Raw genomic sequence first — 24,206 nt, forward strand, 5'->3', positions numbered from 1 at the left:
AAGTTTAAATTGAGGGGGAGCAGAATACGCTACCCCAGATTGTACCAGTTGGGCATGTAGATTGTTTAGAGCTGAAGACAACTGAAGCCCAGCAGACTCAGGAAGAACTTTTTACCTCCCCCTTAACTGCCGCAAGAACTTAGATCAGGGACCTGAACCAGAAAGAAATCTATTACCAAAAATAACTTATTTTTTAATATCCAGCAGACTTCCTTGCATAGCATGGCAAATATTTGTTCATCAAACATCTGCTCTTCTCAGCTTCCTGTAAATTGTCTCCCCCCACTTTGAGATCCCACATCCCTTATCCCCTTCATTTACCTGACTGCTGCGGAGACTCATATTTTTATGGGGCTCCCATATGTATGGAATTTTTTTTCCTGTTAATCTGCCTATGTCAATTTAATTATTAGACCAACCAAAGAACCTAGAAGGCAAGAAGGGAAAAGTGTTCTACCCCTACAAAATAATTACACACACACACACACACACACACACACACACACACAACCTAGTTGTGCACAAATCTGGTCTTTACGCAATAAAATATCCTGCTGTGCATTATAAATTGACAAAAAAAAGATTGCATACTCTTTAATAGACCTAGCATGGGATTGTGGGGCAAATGCCAGGTTTTTAGTCAAAAGTAAGAATTTGACTCTTAGCTGTATAATCAACAAAAGTCAACTCCTCTACAATCATTACCCACCCAACAAGGTCTCTGTAAAGAGTAAGTGACCTAATGAAGTAAAAAGCTTTTGTGACTGGAAACTGCCTTGAACATTCTAATCAATGTCCCTACGATCTTCAGTAGTAATCCCCACATATTATTCTCTTACATTTTATAGAGAGGACCCATGCGGCATGCATTTCACAGATGTTTCAGTTGAATGGTATACATCTGAACAGAGCGGGCCCAGTAAGCACCTGGAGAGCAGGAACAATTGCAGCCATCCATGAACCTGTGGTAGCTGACAAAGTTCTGTTGGCTCAAATCTGGCCCCTGATGCCTTGGTTGGTCCAAACATCAGAGCCTGTGTGCTTTTTAAAGCCAAGCCAGTGTGTTTAGTGTCATCCAAAAGACTGTATGCAGGGAAGAGGGAGAGCAGGTATTATTAAGTCTCTCCTGAATTCAAAATACATCCATCAAGGGTCTACTACGTGCCTGAGACTGGGTTGAATACAGAGAGGAGCACGTGAGGCCTGGTCTTTGTGCTCTTCTAGGGGACAGTTACTACCTCACACCTGTCCTCTCATTGCCAGTCATAAAAGCCATTTATGTAGAAGGTGATTTCATTATTTCTCTCTAAAATGTTGCTTAATATTGTGAGAAGGATCATTAGCTCTGTCTTAAATATTTGGAAATTGACGCTGAGGAAATTTAAATAATTTGCCTAGATGTTAATAGGGAGAGGGAGAGGCATTCTTTAGCTTAGGACTTAGTCCTTTGTGTTCTTCCTCTAGGGATTTGGTAAGGAAATCACCTGGCACAATCGTGAGAAGTGTGTAGGGTCAGCCCTCCCCTCATTGATCTGGAGCTCTGTGTCTCCTCCTTCTGCTTAGAGGTTGGTTATTGGTAAGGAGTTTCCATTAGCATTTGCATGGGTGACCCACACAACAGAGATTTTATTCATGCCAGGATTTATTCATGGTCTAGTTTCCTCTTTTCAACCCAATTTCCAAATTCCTTCCATTGCCCAAATTCTACTGTGGTAGTCATCCACCAATATGGTCTCTAACGATCTTCTCCTCTGAGTATTCACACCCTGTAGAGTCCCCACACTGTGCCAGAGTTGGTCTGTGTGAACAATAGACTACAAGAGAAGTGATAGTATGCGAGTTCTGAGGCTAGGCTATGAAGGACTACAATTTCTGACTCGGGGCTCTTTTTATCTTAGGATGTCATGGGGGAAGTGATGCCTTGAGTGTCCTTATGTAGAGGTCTGTGTGGTCAGGAATGGAAACCTCCTCCCAACCACCATGTGAGGGAAGCAGATTCTCCAGCCCCTTCAGACAACAACAGCCCAGGCCAGTAGCTTGACTGCTACCTCACGAGAGACCCTACGCCAGGGAAGCACCTCCCGGATTCCTGACCCCCAGAATCTATGCAAGAATAATAAATGTTTGTTACTTTATGCTGCTAAATTTGGGGGTAATTTGTTACTACACTTAAGTTTCAAACCTCAAGTCCAGAGTTTCTGATTCCCAAAGTATTCCCTGATAATACCTAGTCAAAGCTATCTGCCAACTTTTCTGCGCTCCCTTCCCTTGCTCCTTACATTCTTGTCTCCTTTTGAAAGCATGATTGCTAAAGTAACTTTAATTACCAATTACTGAACAATCACTATGTGTCAGGTACCTATAAGCAATTTACATATATTATCTCAATGTATTCTCAATGGACCTATGGCGTAGGTATTATCACCCACATTTAATAAGCGAGGGCCCTGAAACTTGAAGACATTTAGTAAAATCACACACCTAGGCATTCAGATGACATAGTTGTTCCCCATCTATGCGGGATACATTCCAGAACCACAGTGGATGCCTGAAACCCCGATAGAACTGAGCCCTATATATACTATGTTTTTTCCTGTTATGTTTTTACCTAGGTTAAAGTTTACTGTATTAATTAGGGACAGTAACAGATTAACAACAGTAACTGTTAATAAAATAGAACAATTATAATTATATTCTGTAATTATATAAATGTGGGCTCTCTCCCTCTCAAAATATTTTATTATTCTCTACTTTCTCTTTTTCTTGTGATGATGTGAGATGACGCAATGCCTACATGATTAAATGAAGTGAGGTGGGAACGCTGAACAAAAGGCTGATTCATGCCCTGGTCAGGATGGAGGGAGACAGCACAAGATTTCATCATGCTACTTGGAACGACACACAATTTAAAACTTATGAATTGTTTATTTCTGGAATTTTCTATTTAATATTTTTAGACTGTGGTTGACTGTGAGTAACTGAAACTGCAGAAAGTGAAACTGCAAATCAGGGGTATGACTGTATTTGACTCAAGTCTTTTTAGCTAAAGTTGCTTTCTTGATGCACTGTATCAAATTGTGTGGCTGTGCTAGTTTCCCTTCAAGCCCTCAGCAGTTGAGACAGAGAAAATATAAACGGAGAGAAGCCAGAGGGTGTAGAGCTTATGCATGGTGAGAGGAATGGGAATAGAAATGAAAGCATGATGTTTTTCTCTGTCGAGCTTTATGGAATGGACATTGAGCTCATGGTAAAATGTTGCTTTACCCTACCCCTTTCTTATTATAGGGCTCTACATCAGAGAAACAATGGAATTCTGCATGAGGCTTTTCTAAATAGTGGACAAGTATGCCCACATTAATACCAGTGCCATTCTTTACAGTAAAGATTTTGTTACAGACATACAAAGGAAGTCTAATACTAGCCTAGCCAGTCCCTCTTTTGAATGTCGATGTCAAAATCCTAAATAAATAAATAAATAAAAACAAAATCCAATATCACATTAATAAAATAAAACCTCATGAACAAGTTGGGTTTATTCTGAGTTTTCAAGGGTCATTCAACATTAGGACATCCATTAATAGAACTCATATATTATTAATAGATGTAAGGAGAAAAAAATGTAAAGAGCTTTAGAAAAAATTCATCAACCATGTCTACTTAAGAAAACAAAACAAAAATCAACACTATACCAGTAGTTCTATTTCCAGTGTTCTACAAGATCAAATTATTTTGATAAAAATGCTGTGACATTATTTGTCTTTTTGTTATTTGCTCAAGGGTAAACAATAGTTTCCCAGAAATTACACATGTGATGTAGAAATGGATTCATAAGAGAAGCAGACATGAGAACGCAGCAATGTTCTATTAAGCTAAAGATCAAAGTGTAAAAAGTTGGTATAAGTGGAGCCATTTTAAAATGGAGACACAGCAGCCATTCCAGACAAACTGCTGCACTTCTTGCTCTTTGAACCTAGGAATGTTTGAAATAGACAAAGCAACCTTTGGACGGGGCCAAACCAAGATTGTCTTCCAATCAACTGTTTGTAAAGCTAACAGAAAAATCAGACATTCTGACCACAAGGACTGATGATTATGGATGCTTTCAGAAGGCAGAATCAATCATCAGCCATCATAGCTAAAGAGTAACTCAGCCTGTTAGCACCAATAAAAATTCCTTTTCTTCTATTTATGTAATTATCCCTTCCTTTTCTCATAAAACCCCTTTGCTTTCATCCTGTAATCAGGACATTACTTGCGTTTCTTCCTGAATCTGTGCTCCCCTGAAAGAAGAAAGAAACCTAACAAGAAATGTGTAAAAGCTGCATGAAGAAAATTTAAGGAGCTCCTGAAAGACACAAAAGTAGATATGAACCAATGGATAGGATGACACAACTTCATATAGAAGTTAGTTCTTTCACATTTTATATAAATTTAACAAATTCAATTTAAATGCCGAAAGGTGTTTTTTTGTTTGTTTGTTTGTTTCTGAAGCTAAACAATTGGTTACAAAGGTCATATGCTAAAATAACTAGGAAAAATATAAAACCAAGAGCAACAAGTAAGAAGTGGAGTGGGGGTTGGAGGCACTAGTCTTGACAGACATTAAAATACACTAAAATCAAAACTTCTTGGTACAGGTGAGATCTTCAACGTGGATGATGCTTTTGTCCCATTTTATCTGTGTTATCTCATTGTCCATTTCCTCCCTCTGCTGGGACTCTCTACTATCCAACAATGATACTCCTTATTCTCTCTTTTTTCCTTTGCCCTGAAGTTTTCCAGTGTAATTATCTAGTGTGAGATTTCTAGATGGGCATATGTCTTAAAAAGACTTACTCTACTGTGCCTTTAAGTTTATTTCATTGAACAAATAATGTTTTTCCTCTTTCTTGGTTTATTATAAGTCCTAACTCTCTCACCCTAATTGCTTTCCTTCATGAACTGTCATGTTAACCTCAGGACCTGGCTTTGAGTGGCAGCTGAGTTGCAGGAGAGAGCACTGTGGTGCAATTAAGAAGACCCGGGTTCATTCCTGGCACCTCCTAAATGTGAGGAAAACAGACCAAAATGAACTTCAGTTGCCTTATCTGTGAAATTGGGCTAAAATTAATGCCAACCCAACAGAGTGAAGGGCAGTAGAACATGCCACTCCAAATCATGTTGCTTTTCCTTGTTGATTATTTTGAGCTGTAAGCACTTGACAGCTTTCTCTAGACTCCTCTTACCCGCCTAAAGACAGGGTTTCCAAAAGAAACTTCTCATCAATTCCCTCCCATTAATCTAGGAGCCACCTGGCACCATAGGTAGTTGAAGACAAACTCTTATCACAGAGAGGAGACCAGAAGTCAACACACCTAAACAAACTTTGTCACAAACAATTATATCTCTCATCTATTCTTCTAAAAGCCCATGCCTCTTTCATAAAAATCATTTACTTTCCCTCAGGAGGCCTGCATCCTTCTCTCCCTTCCCTAGTAAGATGGTATTTAATCCTGAATTTCGAGCTCCCTCGGGAGGTTACTCATTTTTCCCTGGGTATTTCCCATGAGCAAGTTAAATGTCCTGTGCCTGAGATTCCTTATCTGTAAAGAGGAGAAGAGAACAATACTGCCCATGTTTGTTAAGAAGACTGGGAATGCTCTCTGGGAGCTGTAACTATCTACTGCCCATCTTCCTTCAGCGGTGGAAGGTAGAGGTTCTCCCAGTGCTGCCTCTGCTCTGTGAGGAGGGAGCTGCAGCATCCAAGGATGCAGGATCTCATTCTCCTCCCTCGAAAGAAACTACAGAACTACCCAGGACACAAAGGAAATCATCAATATAAACACACTTTTCCCATGTCTAAGGCATGGAAACAACCATTCAGCCTCAGGGATCCCTGAAGGGTTTCGTCGCTTTAAGTGACACTTTTCAGAAACTTGAGACTTGATGAAGGAAAAGACCAGTTTTAGGTCACCAGGACTGCAAGTCTATAATTACCCTTGTCAGGGTGGCAAAATAGGAAGCATTAAGGAAGGTTGCTGAGGGTAATAACCACACAATCAGGTAAATCTTTCCTAGCACATTTTTAAGTATTTTAAAATGAGATAAAATGTAGGACATCATATGAATAAATAAGATAATATAATGACTTGCATGTTTTAAGAGGTCTCTAGACCTGGTTTTCTTGGGGGGAAAAATACTAAATATATTTTCTCCTGAAGAAAATATTATTTACCTTGGAGAATGTATCCTAGTTACAATTAAAGAATAGTCTTAGCAGAAATTACTGTGGTGGAATATAGAAATATTTGGAGGAATTTTTTTTCTCAAGATAATTAAACATGTTATCAATATTGTGGATGAAAAAGGGGTTCTATGGAAAGTAACCCCTTTTATGATTTATGATCAGAGTGATCTGATCATAAATTCCTAACTGGGCAGGGTGGAATCCTAATCCTAAATGGTGGATAGTCACCCCACTCTAATCTCCCCCACACCATCCAGGACTATAACTTCTTTAGAAAAAGGTCAATCTTTGCCTTAAGCAAGCCCTGTCCTTTGTATCTGTGCATCTAGGTTAACACACCTTTGAAATAAGCTATAACCACCCTCAAAACAGCACATAATCTCGTTAACTGTCCTGTAATCCAATCCCCTCCCTGCTTTTCCCCACCTCCATGTCCTCTTCCTTACCTTCCCTCCTTAATTTCAAATGAATAACAGGAAGCTGCAAAATGTATTTTCTGGAGCATTTGAGATCTTGCTCCCCCGCATGTGTTATCAGTTTGGTTCAAATAACCTCTTATAAAAATTCTCTGCAGGTCTGGATGTTACTTACCTCGATAACATAAAATAATTATAGCAAAAATGGTATTCTTTTTATGATGAAAGCACTCTCTCAAATGTAAGATTCAACTTATTGGTCTAGATTAACACAAAAAACTATCAACATTACCAATATTTGAATTAATGAAGCCAATAATGGAAATATTTAACAACTTAACACCACTGTTCACAATAACAACAGCCGGAAAAACAGAGTATTACTCGCAAAAAATTGATTCCATTTTTGAACTAAAAAGAAAGGGAGCAGTCACTCGATGTACATCAAATTTCAAAGCATGCTATTTTAGAAATGGAAAATATATGAAAATCCATGCTCATTATGGAACATATTAAAAATCCAGTCATGTTCTCTGTGGGAATGTATCTAAGCTTTCTGGAGTTACTTCAGAGAAACGTCATATCTCTGTCCATGAGGCCGAATTGGGTAGAGACAATTTACGTGATTGCTTTCACATGTGTGAAAATCTCACCCTAGTCTTACTAAATACCACATCATTGGCTAAAAGAGATGCAGATATTATTTTCACATGCAAATAATAGACATTGGTCATGGGAAAAATGGACAACCAAGGAACAAGAATTTAAACCTCAAGCTCCTTTTCCTCTCTTGTTCCCTTATTAGTAGTGAGTTTACTATCATATATAATCTGTAACATACTAAGCTTAAAATTTGAATTGATACAAAAGAATTATGTACCCTTTCTTTTCACTAAGTCGGTTGGAATATTACGCTCTCAGATTTCAGTCTGAAGTCCTCTAATCAATACTCTCCGATTGTACCATCTGATGAGAAGCACTCACTGAATCTTAGGTGTGGAGGGAGGTCCAAGCAATGACCCAGGAGAGGTGACCCTTATGACACAACCCTGGACTGTTCAGAAAACAAAGCTCCCCCTGTTCTGTGATGCCATCCACTGGACAAGTAAAAGGATGAAAACATTCTTCATTCAAAAAAAAAAAAATCTACTTTGTTTTATCCAGAGCAAAGTGGGCTATTTCTCCTCCTTCTAATGACAGCCGCTTATATATGTAAAACAGGTAAGTAGTAGCATCTGCCTTCTCTGTCCTGAGCTTAATTTCTCAGATCCTCTCACTTAATCGCATACATTTGACCACCTCTCTCCACGCCACACACATTATTCTGCTCATTCTGCTGAAAAGATGGCAGCATTTTAATAGCCCCTGAATGCAGTGCCACAGGTGAGATACCATACATACTCCAGGTTGTGTTCTCACTATTTCAAAGCATGGCAGAAACCTGACTTCCCTTGGCCCGGACGTTATGGGTCAGTCTAATAATTCTAAGAATATTTTATAGTGTATACTTTTTCAGAGTATAGGTGTCAAGCAAACTCGTTGTAGAAAATTAAAATTATCTATGGTAGCAAATATCCCAGAATAATTATAATCAACATTTGGCATATCCTCTCCTAATTGTTTCTCTAGGTATCTATATTTCTTATTCTTTACTAAAGTACGGTTGGCATACAATATTGTATTAGTTTCAGGTATATGTATAGTGAGTTGACATTTATAGACCTTAGGATGGGATCCTCACACTAAGTTTAATAACCACCTGTCACCGTGCAAAGTTATCACAATATTATTGACTACAGTCCCCACATTTTTTAAACAAAATTGGTATCATTGTACATGTAACTTTATATGCAGAGAATTTCATTTCATATTTCAGCATAGTTTTTCTCCATATCTTTAAAGTTCTTTGAAACACTCATTTTGAATGGTTATATAATATCTTATCTTGTGGATACGAGGTGAGACAAATTCGTGAACTTATTGCAACGATGTTGCTAACTTTTTCTGATATCAGAGGAATTATTCATTATGAATTTGTACCAACTGGACAAATAGTTAACCTAGTTTATTATTTGGAAGTGCTGAAAAGGCTGTGTGAAAAAGTTAGATGAAAAGGACCTGAACTTTTCGCCAACAATTCATGGCTTGAATCACAACAATGTACCAGCTCACACAGTACTGTCTGTGAGGGAGTTTTTAGCCAGGAAATAAATAACTATATTGGAACACCCTTCCTACTCACCTGATCTGGCCCCCAATGACTTCTTTCTTTACCCGAAGAGCAAGGAAATATTGAAATGACATTCAGGACATCAAGGGTAATATTACAACAGCTCTGATGGCCACTCCAGAAAGAGTTGCAAAATTGCTTTGAGGGGTGGACTAGGTGCTCGTATCAGTGCATAGCTTCCCAAGGGGAGTACTTCGAAGATGACCATAGTGATATTCAGCAATGAGGTGTGTAGCACTTTTTCTAGGATGAGTTCGTGAACTTAATTGTCAGCTCTCATAAGAATGAGACTCATTCCAACTTTACCTAATAACATCTCAAAATATGAAGATACCTTTCCATGGGACCTCTCATCTTCAGCATCACTAATCTCTTTAATAATTTCACAAATTTTTGTTGTCATTTTTGTTTGTGACTTTGTCCCTTCACTGTTTGACTCATAACTAAGGTTCAGTCACATTTAAAAAATACAGTTTTTAGAACTGGGCACAAAACTCCAAATTTGAGACCCTTTAGCACTGTGATAGCAAAAATTTTACTTCAACTTAACTAGTAAAACTCTATTAATATAAGTTAGTTTTATATTAATACAAGGCCAATTAATGCATTAGCCTTGGAAGAGGCTTCATAAAAATACTGAAACATTAAATACACAAATCAACCCAACCCCAAATTATTATTGACATTTACTACAATTTAGTGTATTGCTCCCATTATTTTCTTGAGTAGTTTTTGGCAATTCTACCTGAAGTCCTTGACAACTGAGAGCCTCAAAATTATGACTCGCCTGCTCCCTGAACATGCTTAGAGAAGCTCAATTTACTTCATAAAGATAGTGTGTGCAATAGAACGATTATACTGCTTTAAGTGAGCTCGTGGTTTTTAAAAAGCAAAAATCATATTACATATTTTTCTACAGCTCTAAGCATAAATTCACATCATGTAATATTTTATATTAAAATCTTTTAAAGTATAAAGATTCTCAGTTGCTTTTTGAAATTTCCTTTCCCCCGCTACATTTCTGGCTAGTTTTAACCTATTTTTGATTAAATAAATGACAGAATCAAACCAGATCAAATCAAAGCAAACCAAACAAAATGTAACATACTTTTACTTAAGTTAATAAAAGCTTTATAAGGATTAACTGTTCTCTTTTCTTTTTTTTTTTTGGAAAGGTTTAATAGTAGGAGTGTATAAGAAAAAAATAAAATTAAATAAATATTCAACAAATAGTACTGTTAGGATAACTCCGTTTTCTGGGTTTGGCAAAAAATAAATAAATAAATAAATATATATAGATATAGATAGATATTCCCCTTAACAAATAAAGAACTTTTAATGTTAAGGGGAATATCAATTTCTAGAGTTTAAAACTTTTAGTGGGTTAGTTCTTATTTTTATAATTAGTTTTTTTCAAAACCAAAATAAAAATAATGGTGCTTTTTCTGATTTCTTTCATGTACTAATAATTTATGTAAATTAGATATATATTTATTTCTTTATAAAACTTTTAGATGCTTCTTAAGTAAAAAGCACATAAGTGGCACAAGATTATTCTATCCGAGTATAAGAGATAGTATTTATTAGGGCAACACTGTTGGAATTTGACCTTTATTGTGCATATTGTGTACCATCCCTGACTGGGGTGATCTGCATGTGGTAGTTGGGTTCCCCTAGATCAGGGATGCACGGCCTACAATATCTGAAAAATGCCCTGAACTCTGGGTTTTTGAAAACAGCAAAAGAAATTAAAGAAACATATTCAAATCCATGAGTAAAATACACAAGTAAAATGTATCTATAATACAACACTAGAAACATAGCTATATCACATGTGGAATATTGCTGTCTATTTACCCCTTCTTTTTGCAGATGGATGCATATAGTTAGGATTTTATTTTTGCTGTGGCTATTTTATTTGACTGGAGCCACACTACCCCCCCCCCCTTCCTTAGTGAATTAGACTATACGGTAGGATATACATTGGTTCCAGGCCTGGCTGTGCCACTGCTGGCTGTGTGTTGATGGGCAAGTTATGTCAATATGAAGGTCTGACAATTAAGCTTGCGAACTCATCCTAGAAAAGCACTGCATACTGCATACTCATTGCTGAATATCATTACGATCACCTTCAAAGAACTCCCCTTGGGAAGCTATGCACCAACACCGGCACCTAGTCCACCCTTCAAAGCAATTCTGGAACTCTTTCTGGAATAGCCATCAGAGTTGTCCATCATATTACCTTGATATCCTGAATGTCATCACAATGTCTTCCTTTCAATATTTCTTTTAACTTTGGGTAAAGAAAGAAGTCATTGGGGGCCAGATCAGCTGAGAGGGAGGGTGTTCCAATTCAGTTATTTGTTTCCTGGCTAAAAACTCCCTCACAGACAGTGCCGTGTGAGCTGGTGCATTGTCGTGCTGCAAGAGCCATGAATTGTTGGCGAAAAGTTCAGGTCGTTTTCATCTAACTTTTTCACGCAGACTTTTCAGCACTTCCAAATAGTAAACTTGGTTAACTGTTTGTCCAGTTGGTACAAATTCATAATGAGTAATCCCTCTGATATCAAAAAAAGGTTAGCAACATCATTGCAACAAGTTTGAGAACTTAATTGTCAGAACTCATACCGTGAGCATTTGTATTTTGCCCCAGAAAACAGGTGGTGCAGTCATACTTATCTGGGTTAGTGATGATGTTCATAAAATGCTTTTACTGGACGTAAGTTTTAGAAATCAAGGACTGTGTTTTAATAGGCTTTTTATGCTCTGACTTAGTAGAGTGCCTGGCACATACGGATACAGATTTAATGGCATTATTACGTGATGATACATATTGTAGGTAGGGTGACATGCTGAGGTTTGCTCTGTTTCATGAGGTTAGATACGGCTTTTGATAGAAATAGTGATTAGTTGTTGCAGTGGCAGATGGCTACAGTACTGCCACACTTAAATTAAAATTTGGGGGACAAAGGCTACACCCCATACAGTTCAAGAAGTTCCACAAATGGGTAGGAAATAATCCCTTGAAAAGGAAAGTTAACAAAATCAGACTCATTCCAGGTACACTGGACAATAAACATGAAGGAAGCCCACGTTGTTGTAATTCTTGTATTGACTAAATCTAGGAGACTGAAGAAAGGCCGGAATAAACATGGAAGTGTAAGGGAAACAAAGAGTTCAAAAACAAGTGATAGATACTAAGAGAGAGAGCCCAGAGATTAGCTGCCTCAACATCCATAACTGCTGTCAATGAGCAGCAACCACCATGTGGACCAGGGGTGAGGAAAACATATCCATAGTAGAAGGTGAGACGCAGTCAACACCATCATGAGAACCTCAGCGTGATGTCAAGGTCAGCCCACGTCATGTATTGTATATGCAAAGGGAATGATGAGGGTGAAGGGGAAGGAGACTGCTAGGGGAGTGGTCTCAGAAAGGATTTTGGTTGGGACCTAGGAACTAAAGGGAAGGTCTGATTCTCCTTGATCGTATTCTGTTAGATGGGTGGACATTGGTGAAAATGACGATGTAGAGGTATTGTGTTCGCATGACAGACTGCTGCTCAGTTCTGCTTGTGCTATCCTTTTTCATGTTCCTCTCTGCATCACCTCACAAAGGAATTTGAATATTTATTGTCTTCCACAGGTCCAATGATATGCCAGCTATCTTTAATATGACCTCGTTTAATATTCACATCGACATTGCAAGGTAGGTATATTTCCACCTTATAATGAGGCTTCCAAGTCTCAGAAAAGGTAAATAATTTTCCAAGATGGGCCTAATACCATGTTTCCTTGAAAATATGACCTACCCTGAAAATAAGCCCCAGGTAAGATCTCAGCCAGATGGACACATTTAGTACATTATGACGATGTTCCAGAAGATGTCATGACGGTAATTGAATAAATGCAGATTTTTGTACATGAAAAAATAAGACATCCCCTGAAAATAAACCTTAATGGAGCAAACTTAATGTAAGACCCGGTCTTATTTTCGGAGAAACACAGTAAATGATGGACTCGTGTCTACCTGACTCCAAGGTTCCTGTACTTCCCACTCTGCCACAGGTCTCTCCATTCATTCCCTTTGGTTGCTGGGTCATTGGCCAACATGATTATAAATGGAAAAGGACACACTGGACAGTCTCCCATATACTGAGGTGTGATGTGCAATGGTAGGCCCCACAAATCCTGGATTAAATCTCTCAGAGAGCTTGTCTGGTATTTTCCTACACATAGGTATTCTAGGATTTTAGGTTGCTCAGGTGAAAACATTTTGGTGCCAGTATGCAAAATTTGGTTTCACTGATCCTGTTTGGAAGACATTTAAATTTTACAAGATGACTACACAAGGTTCTGCCACAGTCAGAACCGGCAGAAAGTCAGCTATAGGAATAGCTGTAAAACTTCAACTATGAGATACAAGATTTCAGCTCTAAATATATGGACTTAGGGTTCGTGACAATAGCTGCAGAATTAATTTCTAGGGATAAGCACAGAAGTGTAACCATCTTCAGAAATTATCACATATTGTTTCTCTTGCTACCACTTTTTTTTTTTGAGGAGTATTTATTGCAGAGAGCTCTTCTTGTCATTGCTTAGTTAATATTATAGCCAATGAAGAGAGAGATAGCTTATGAAATTTGCTGAGGAAACAGCCAATAACAGCTAATTTAGGAGTGAATTTCTGCTAACGTTCCTGCCTGCATCATCTTTGTAAATTAACCCTCACTAAGGGTCCAGAACCCTAAAAACAAGACACAAGGCAGCGCCTGGATGGCTGATGTGACCTGTAGACAAGTATCAGCACATCACATGCACTTGGGGTCACTACAAAATGGTTAACTTTTTTTTTTAAAAGGCCAATGGGACACAAAGTTGTAATGTAAGAACAAAATTAGTTAAAGGTAGTGTTGGATGAGGGTAGGTGAGTGCCATCTCAGAGACACACAGAAAACGTGAAGCTCTGTTATTTTTTGCCTTTAGAGAAGAAGCGATGACCAAGTATGGCATAAACACGCCCATTTCATTCTTAAGTATCTACAGTTGAATCAGGGAGATGCAGCCAATGGCTTCAGGGTGCTTTCTGCCTCCAGGTGGGATAACTTCCTAGTCAGAGGCCTAGCGAGGGATGCAGCAGGGATCCCCTGGGAGAGCACTCGTGTGTACTCCTTGCTGTGAGGAGGCACGGAGGATGAGAGCCTGACTCTCAGTGGTCAGAGCAAACACAACTGTGAACAGATCCTTCCCTAGCAGGGCACATGGAGAGCAAGACACTGGCTGAGAAATTCTTAGGCAATAGAGCAGGGGAGTGTCCTGAGGTGGGAGCAATCTTACAGGAGATGCTTCAATAACATCGTTTGTTCAACACCATTTCATGATGACATTGAGGAGGTGCCCTAGGAACCCAATGCTTGTTTCTACCAATTCGACTAGGGTAAAATTGGCTTTGTCATACATTGACTTGCTTAAAGTCACAGAACCTATCAATGACGTTAAATGAGGACTTACTGTACACGCTCTGAGAGCATGGGTGTGTGCAATGGAATGGATGTGGGCAGCGCAGGGGAGCTGGCATGAAGTGAGTTTGCTTAGGTTGCCAGGAGAATGAAGGCCATCAAACCAGGAGGCTGGAGATGGGCCGCCAGAGGTGTGGGGGCAAAAAGTGGATAAACATGGAGACAATATATTGACCAATTTCTGGAGATTGCTTTAAACAAACAAACAAGCAAAAGTCCTACTTCATATCCTTGCAATACTTACATAATCCCTTTTCACCGTTTGCAATAAAACTGAAGCTGAATTTTGAGTAGGAAAGCCAGTTAAATCTCAATTCTAATCTTTTACAAATTCAAAAGAGGGAAAAACTCAATAAAAGAATCAAACAATTACATTGCTATCTGAAACTGAAATACGTATATATGAAAACAAACTTTTGAAAGACAGATGTATTTTGGTCTCAGAACCTGAAGGTAGTTGAGAGAACAATTTTAAGGTATTCTCCTCAATCTTGATTTGTCTGATGCTGTGCAACTGTTATTTATTCCTATAATACCTATGTAAATATTATTCTCTAATGCCTTGACTGTGTAAAGAAATATATAGAAGATGAAGACACAGTGTCAAAATAGAAAGAAACATAGGAGATTAGACATGCTTTCTTATGCACGCTCATTGTTTAATTCCTCACACAAAGTTTTCTGGTATTACTCAAGGTCATTCATTATTTGCTACACTAAGACACATGGTCGAACACCGTTGTGCATGAAAACCAGCTAAGTTACGTTATTGCATGTCGAGCCAATGACCAGTTACATCATTAAATGTACAAACTGATTGAGTCTGAGCCATCTAAAATGCTTATCTATGAAAGCTGACATCCAAAGCAGGTTGTTAATAGGTTTTTAAAAAGAAAAATTAGGGGAGGAACATTTTGACTGATACTTTTATTATAAATACAGAAAAATGTACATAGTAAGCCATGCAAAACTTGTTTATCCCAGTCTTCTTTCAAGTGTATAAAAGTATCAAGTATCTCAAATGCTGAGAGTGAGTAAGCAAGTGAAGTCATGGTTTTATGAATTAAATATTACAGTACTGAATTCTGATCGTCATACACAAAAGTGGCAATCTTTTCTTAATTAATTAACCAGGGCTTTGGGAAAAATGAAAGGGTTACCACATTCTCCTCTTACTTCCTCAGGGCATCCCTCACTTTCCAAAGCTGAGATTATGAATTCGAGACCACGTTGGCACGTTTGCTTACCACAGGTCGGTGCACGTCCCAGAAAGCCCTCTCTTGGCTATCAAGGATCTTCCTTTCAATCTTGTCTCTCTTCTTGTCCACTCTGTCACATTGTAACGAAGAATAATAAGTAGTGTTAATTGTAGTGCCTCTGTGAAAACAAGGCCAAAACTTGAACAGATCTTCCAAAAGACTCACAAGGACTCACTTTGCTTGTGCTTCTGCTTGCATGAAAATGAACTCCCACTTCCGGGCAAATGCTCTCTGCAGTCTGGCCAGGCTCTCCTGAAAAATCAACCATAGGTGAAGACATTCTTGCGTTCATCCTCACTACTCCCTTCTAGTTTATCTACCATATGTTTTTATCAAGAAAACAAATACAGAATTTCCAAAGTAGGAAGTATACTCTGGTTCTCAGTGATAAGTCATGTTCACGGATGCAGACAATCTTCATATTAATAGACATAGAGAAAACAGAGAATTCTATTACAAAGGTAATTTTTATGAATAAGTGACTGTAGGGCACACAACTAAAAGTCCAAAATACTAAAATTACGTTTTATTAAAAAAGTGCTCAAGAATAATCCACTGGATTTTCCTGTGCCCACTTCCCTGAGGAAGAGGAAAGTAACGTGTTTCTACTCTGATTCAATCAGTTTATCCAATTCTTGACAATAATGTGAACTCTTGGCAGCCTACTACCCATTTGTAGACAGGGTTTCAAATTCAGCAAATCACAACACAGCAATTATCTGAACAAATTACATCAGATTAATTTTATCTGCTGACGGTGACCAACCTGGAACCTTTGCAAAATTTTGCCAGTATAAGTGTTCTTTAATTCTCTCAGTTTGTATATCTCCACTATATGTAAGTATATATCTAAAGTGTTTACACTTAAGTTAATTTTTGCAAATAAGATATGCTTCGCCCTTCTAGTCTGAGTTTGTATATTTAGAATTTCACCATCCTCAATGAGAATGATGAAAGCAAGCAAGCAGAGATTTTTTTTTAAATTAAAGTTTATTGGGGTGACAATAGTTAGTAAAGTTACATAGGTTTCAAGTGTACAATTCTGTCAGAGATTTACTACATCATTATGCTACCTGATCCCTTGGAAATCTGATCCTTAAACTCACGAATATAGAAAGTTAATAGAGCACCCAGAAATGACCATGGGCCTTATTCCTGTTCATCTTAAGACTTTGTTCACCAGAAAGTCCTAATACTTACAGCTTCATAGTCTGCTAGCTCCAGCCTGGCCTTGTTCTGCATTGTTCTCTTGCAGAGGTAAACCGCTGAAAGGAAAAAACAAAAACAATAATTTCTTGCCAACTTATTAACAGTGAGGCATAAAAATAAAAATATAGCATTACAAATCAAGACATATTGGTCTTTGTCACTGTTTTTCCCAAGTTGAAGTTGTAATTTTCTTTATTTACCTTTTTTAGACAAAAATAAATAATTAGTAATGTTATTACTGTTACATAGTGGTATTTATGGTGCTATAAATAATTAAGCATGCTTAGAAACTTGGGAACCATTTCTTTATTTTTATTTAATAATTGTCACAATTTTAGCTTCCTTCAAAAATAAGGAGAAAAAAATAAACGTTTTTAAATAAGACATCAGATGAGTTTTCCAGTGAAGATGGTGGATTAGGTACATGCTGTGCTTGCCTCCTCTTAGGGCCACAACAAAATTACAACTAAACTACAGAACAACCATCATTGAGAATCACATGAAGTCTATCTGAACAGAAGCCCTACAACTACAGATACACAGAAGAAGCCACGTTGAGACTGCTAGGGGTGAAGACATGGAACAGGCTGGTCCCACACCTGCATGTGGTGGTTAAAAATTGGGAGGGATATCTTGGCTGCAGAGGTCCCCTCTCAGGAGCATTGGGCCCCAGCCCCAAACCAGGGTCTCCAGCCAGGGATTCCAGTGCCAGAAAGACAAGTCCCCACAACTTCTGGCTGTGAAAACCCAGAGATTGTGGATGAGTGAGAAGGACGGCAGTTGTAGTCCCAGGCGCTCTTCTTAAAGGGCCTGCATACAGAGTCACTCACTGATGGAATCACTCGCCCTGAGCTCTAGTGCTAGAGTAGCTGCTTAAAAGGTGCAAGGGATATATGAGAGGATCTGAATTGTCTGGCTTCAAGGCAAGTACTGGAGGGGCAGCTTCCTCCCAGACAGAAGTGCTGGAAGAATCCATTGTTTCTTTGTTGAGCCCTCCCAGTCTATAGATGCAGGCGGCTGCCATATCTGAGTCTCCATCAACCTGGCTAATATGTGTGCTTTTCCCGGTGATACTGAAAGAATGTTACCTATCCACTGCAGGCCCACCCAAGCTGCTTCCAGTAGCTTTTCCAAACAAATGGCCTGTCTTGGCTCATGCTGAGGACCATTCTAAAATCTCTCAAAGGTTCACAAAACCCAAACAAGAGGCATCTGGTCTCAGCGGGCACCACATCTCTTGTTGAGCAGCCCCAGGCCCAGCATTCGAGGCAGCCAGCCTCGATTTTTAGCTTGGCCTCTCCTAGGAACCTCCTAGCCCAGCATGGGTGGCTGACATCTGTGGATTGCTATGTGGCTCATGCCAGGTGGCCCAGGGCAGGGCACAGGCTGTGGCTAAACTTGGCCTGCATTGGGGCCCCTCCCAGGAAGCACCAGCGCCAGCCTGCCCAGTGGCCAGCTTTGGACTAAGCACCACCCAGCTGCCTCTGTGGGTGACACAACCAAAGGATAGACTGGAAAGGCACCAGAGCCCTGCTAAAGTGAATCTTGTTCTGTAAGGTCAGTCCCTGCACAATAGCTCCTCCACTGTAGTCATGGTCAGTCCTCAAAACCAATCAGCCCGAGAGTCAATCCTTCCATTTTATTTGCAAACAGCAGCCAAGGCTGGAGGGCGCACAATAGGAGGGCACACACAACACATACAACGGACACTCCTGAAGCACCCAACTCAGATGAGCAGGGAGACTGCGCCGCTGGGTCCCACAGGACAGTTATTGCATAAGATCATGCTATTAAGACTGGGAAACATTGAAGCTCCATATAATACATAGAAATAAACACAGGAAGACAGTCAAATTGGGGAGACAAAGAAGCATTTCCCAAATGAAAGGACAGAACAAAGCTTCAGGAAAAGAAGTAAACAAAATGGAGACAAAAATCAACCAGACAGAGTTCAAAACATTGGTTATAAGGATGCTCAATGAACTCAGGGGTAGAGTAGATGAACTCAATAAGAACTTCAACAAAGAGATTTAAAAATAAAAACAAAGATAGAAAACATAGAAAAGCACCAGTCAGAAATGAAGAATACAGTAACTAAAATAAAGAATATGTTAGCGAGAATCAATAGTATATTAGATGAAGAAGAGGATCAAATCAGTAATTTAAAAGTTAAGGTACAATCAGAACAGCAAGAAAAAAAAAGGAATCCAAAACAAATGAGGACAGTTTAAGAGACCTCTGGGAAAGCATCAAGTATAACAACATTCGCATCATTGGGGTCCCAGAAGGAGAAGACAGTGAGCAGAGAACTGACAGACTATTTGAAGAAATAATGACACAAAACTTCCCTCACCTGGTGAAGGAAATAGACATACAAGCTCAGGAACTGTAGAAACTCCAGAAGAAGATGAACCCAAAGACCCCACACCGAGACACATCATAATTAAAATGCCAAAGTTTAAAGACAAAGAGAGAAGCTTAAAAGCAGCAAGAGAAAAGCAGTCAGTTAGCTAAAAGGGAGCTTGCATAAGATTGTCAGCTGATTTCTCAACAGAAACATTGCAGGCCAGAAGGGACTGGCACAAAATATTCAAAGTGATGAAAAGCAACAACCTACAACCAAGATTACTCTACCTAGCAAAGCCATCATTTAGAATCAAGGACAGATAAAGAGCTTCCCAGTCAAGAAAAAATTAAAGAAGTTCATCAACACCAAACCAGTATTACAAGGACTGTTAGAGGGACTTCTTTAAAAAGAAGAAGAAAAAACATGAATAATGAAATGCCAGTAACTACATATCTATCAACAATTACTTTCAATGTAAATGAATTAAATGCACCATTCAAAAGACAGAGTGGCTGAATGGATAAGAAAACAAGACCCTTACATATGCTGCTTACAAAGGACTTGCTTCAGATTGAAAGATACACACAGACTGAAAGTAAACGGACGGAAAAAGACATTTCATGAAAATGGAAACAAAAAATTAAAAAGCTGGTGTAGCAATACTTATACCAGATAAACTAGACTTTAAAACAAAGGCTACAACAAGAGACAAAGAAGGATCCAGTAATCCCACTACTGGATTTTTATCTGAAGAAACCCAAAATGCTATTTTGAAGGGACACCATATGTTCATTGCAGCATTATTTACAATTGCCAAGATATGGAGACAACCTGAGCATCCACCAATGGATGGATAAAGTAGAGGTGGTACATATATACAATGGAATAATACTCGGGCATAAAAAGTCTTGCCATCTGCAGAAACATGGGTGGACCTAGAGGGTCTTATGCTGAGTGGAATAAGTCAGACAGTGAAAGACAAGTGTGATCTTATTTCACTTATATGTGGAATCTAAAGAAAAAAATAAATGAACAAACAAAACAGAAACAAACTCATAGATACAGAGAACATTTTGATGGTTGCCAGATGGGAGGTGGGTTGGGGTGATGGGTGTAAAAGGAGAAGGGATTAAGTACAGATTGGTAGCTACAAAATAGTCATAGGAATGTAAAGCACAACATAAGTAATATAGTCAATAATATTATAATAACCATATATGGTTTCAGATGGGTACTAGACTTATCATGGTGATCACCTTGTAAGTTATATAAATGTCTAATAACTATGTTGTACACCAGAAAATAATAATGTATGTCAACTCTCATTGAAAAATAAAACAATTGTTGTTAAAAAGACATCAAATAAACTTATACATCCAGATGTACATATAACACCATTTTGTAAAAAGGAATTGCATGGAGAGGAAATCATTGTTAGCACATTCAATTACTTCTATATTCTACTCTCAAGTGAAAGAATCTATTAATGTGAACTGAAGGTTTCTTGGCATCTTCTTTGCATCACTTCTTCAGGGCCTGCCATCAATCGTTTAGTCACTAGAAGAGAAGAGAGTATATCATCTTACCTAACTACAATACAACTACCTATTAATTCTATTTTCCTGAGAACTCAATCTCCTCAGGTGCCAGGAAAGCCCATCTGGGCAGAAGATTCACAGGATTGATGACCGAGCAAGAGAGGATGATGACAACAGCATGGTCATCAAGCAGTACAATTTCTTCCTTTATTTCAGAATTATCAGTGACTCTGATAATAATATCAAGACTTTCATAAGCATATCAGAGCCCTGTGGTACAGTCCTGATTACCAGAATATTTTTGGCATTTTCCATAATATATGATAAAGCAACCCTCTACTTGCTTTATTGATTCTGGTCATTTAATCTTTGTTCTTTTCAAAATACCATGTTTCCCCAAAAAAAAGACCAGGTCTTATATTAAGTTTTGCTCCAAAAGACGCATTAGGGCTTATGTTCAGGGGATGTCATCCTGAAAAATCATGCTAGGGCTTATTTTCCAGTTAGGTCTTATTTTCGGGGAAACACAGTAAGACCCCTTGATTTCTAATCTAATGGATAAAAGCAAAAGGATGGTGGTATTTTTTAGATGACTCATCAGTAAGAAGTTATGCATCGTTTAATATAGGTGTCCTAAAATGCATTTTTCTCTAAATTCCTGGGAAACAAAGTTGTGGACAGGTAGCCCCAGGTATAAGGTAGCTGTTTCACATGTATTTGTCGAATGAGTGAAAGAATGAATAAATGAATGAGTAGGATCTTTTCAGAAGGAGTTATTTAGAAGTCAGATTAACTCAAGTGATTTCTACCAGTCTGTTTGGTAAAGAGAAAGAAGAGAAAGGCTGGGAGAGCAGAGTGGGGAGCACTGTGGATACGGTCATGACTGGAGGGGCCCAAACTCACTAGTGCGGTATGTTGACAGGTACAGATGACACTTTTACTCTTTATTAGTAGAGAGTATCGACACTGGGCAGGATGTGGATAAGGAAGGAGGTCCAAGTAGATGAAACAGGGTTTTAAATCCAGGAAATTGCCCCATTTATGAATGACTGAAAAACATGAGTGTAGTTAGGCATAGTTGAAACTATGGCTCAGGCTAAGTGTTTTTGTCCTGATCCCTAATTATTTAGGCACCAAAAGTGCTCTATATGGTATAATGGCCCAGGTATAAAGTGTGAGTCGTTTTTAACAGAATCCTTGAATTTTTAATGCACTGCCAAAATACTGAAAATATCAACTAAAAAAAGCCATTTCTGGAGTTCTAATTAAAATGTTTTCCATTATCAAGGCTTTAATTTCAATTTCAAGGTTAAATATATCTCTGCACAGTAGTTTCCTGGGAGACTATAATGAGACAAGGGTCAAACATACACATAATTTAATAGGAGGTTATGTCACTAAGGGAAAGAAGTTTGAGAAGGCCTCAAGTGCTACTTCAGCTAAAATAGCTATGTAGCTAAAATAGCTATGGAATTTGGCTTGAATGCGACTGAGATTTAGGTGGAAACTCAAAATTTCTAGATCATGTGTCTAACTGAAAAGAAAGTGAAGGCTAGCATTATTTTTTTTTTTCCATTTAATTTCAGAAAGCTCTGGAAGGTAGTCTGCTACACAAAGACTGATGTTCATAACAGTAGGATACAGAGTTGTGTCACAGAGGTCAGCGAGAAAATCATTAAGATCCCAACATTGAAATATGGACAAGCTATAAATATAATTTGTAAAGACTACACATACAATTGTCAAATAAATATTGGAAAAATACCCAACTTATAACCAAAGTAACACAAATGTATAGTTTTATCTTTTAACATTTACTTTGTGGTTTGATTTTTTCCCCCTATCTCTGAATAAAAACTCAAGCAGCTACCACCATCTTGTTTGTCACTCTTGAGAAATTCTGAGTCCCAATTGATTAACAAGAATGTCTATCCTAAGTAATAGTAGAAACACCAAGCTTGGTTTAAAGTCTTGAGGTCTTTTCCTTTCCCCCAGCTGCTGTGGGTCAGAGAAGTGGGAGTGGCTTCTTTCTCCCCTGTTTTCTTCTGTGTCCCCAACCAAGTACTGCGAACCAAGGCATCTAATGGAATGAGGGAGAGGAGAGGGGAGTGCTGACGTGTCTAGTTGACCACCGTGTTGCCATTCTCTACTTGGCAGAGGCTTCAAGCTTATTGTATTTCTCAGGGTACTTGTGTGGATACCTTAGAGCACCTCTCTTTCCCCATTGCTGGGGATCCCTCACCTGCACTGTCTTTGTCGGGACCGATCAGTGCCACAGCCCTCAGGCTATATAGTCTTGCCTCTCTCTAGAAAGCTGTTTGTCCCTCCAGGCTGCCCTCGGAGACAGGACTGTCTCTCACACATGGCTTGGATCATGACTGAGAGAAACATTCATGCACTTTTCGCCCTGACAGAAGGCCACAGAACATAGCCATGTCCTTTTCAACTCCTCCATCCATAGCTACACAGCCTACCTCTTGCCCGTGGTAATTCTGAGGCCTGGAAGTTCAGGGTCCCTTCTGTCCCCAGGAGTAGGTGTCAAATGCTGTCAGAAGCCCTTTGAGGTCTCTGGGCTCGATGGGAGGAGCACCTCTCCTCCCCCCACTCCCAGCTGTTGGGGGCCATGATTCCCAACGGCCTAACAGCTCTAAAACCAGTCTTCAAGCCAACATCTTATCTTTACGGCCCTCGGTGTCAGCCGACAGCAGCTACTGTGACAATCTGTATGTCAGCCTAGCATAGCACTTTCACGTCTGGTCTTGATCCACTTAACACTTTGGATGGATTTCCAGTTTAACATCCTGTTACAAAAACCACTTTCCACGCATCAAGACAGCAAAGAAGTTACAGAGTAGGAATAACCTAATATTGGTGGGCATATAAACAGGGAAATCTTAGAAAGGGTTTGGACAATGAGTAATAAAACATTCATGGCCATTGTTCCAGTAGTTGCTCTTCTGAAAATATAACCCAAGGAAATAACACAAAAGCACAGAGACTTAAGCATCCAAGATATGAAATATAGAAACACAATGGGGAATGGGCATGGAAATCATGCATATTTGTTCAATGAGATTACATTGCCATTCAAAATAATGTGGAGAAATTTTTTACTTCAAAGTTGAAATAATTTAATTTTTTAAAATCCTTACCCCTTCATTGTAAAGGTTCAGACAATGAAAAAAATATAGATATTAAAGTAAAAAATCACTTCTCAGTTTATAATCTCACATCTGTCACTATTTTGGTGTATAATCTGGATTTTGCCTTTCTATATACATCCACTAATATACACATGAATATCTGTATTTCAATCAAGAATCTATTGCATATATCGATTTAAAATATGCTCAAACTATACCACATATGCTATCAATTTTTTCCTTTGATATTATATTGTAACTTTTCATATCAGTAAGTGCTGTTCTCTAATATTTTAAAAAATTACCTTATGATAATCTAG

At 38.6% G+C, this 24,206-nt stretch overlaps 1 protein-coding gene across 6 annotated transcripts in view; it reads right to left on the reverse strand.

Annotated features, from left to right (window-relative positions):
- RGS7 (regulator of G protein signaling 7) overlaps positions 1-24,206 on the reverse strand; it is a 439,185-nt gene that overhangs the window by 47,606 nt on the left and 367,373 nt on the right. For all 6 annotated transcript variants that reach the window (XM_074316786.1, XM_074316787.1, XM_019746833.2 and 3 more), the window contains 3 exons: positions 16,850-16,914; positions 15,825-15,901; positions 15,638-15,719 (listed from right to left, as the gene is read on the reverse strand). In XM_074316786.1, coding sequence (XP_074172887.1) covers positions 15,638-15,719; positions 15,825-15,901; positions 16,850-16,914 — 224 coding nt within the window. The remainder of the gene's footprint in view (positions 1-15,637; positions 15,720-15,824; positions 15,902-16,849; positions 16,915-24,206) is intronic.

This window comes from Rhinolophus sinicus, linkage group LG12 (genome assembly GCF_036562045.2).
Source record: "Rhinolophus sinicus isolate RSC01 linkage group LG12, ASM3656204v1, whole genome shotgun sequence".
Classification (NCBI taxonomy): domain Eukaryota; kingdom Metazoa; phylum Chordata; class Mammalia; order Chiroptera; family Rhinolophidae; genus Rhinolophus; species Rhinolophus sinicus.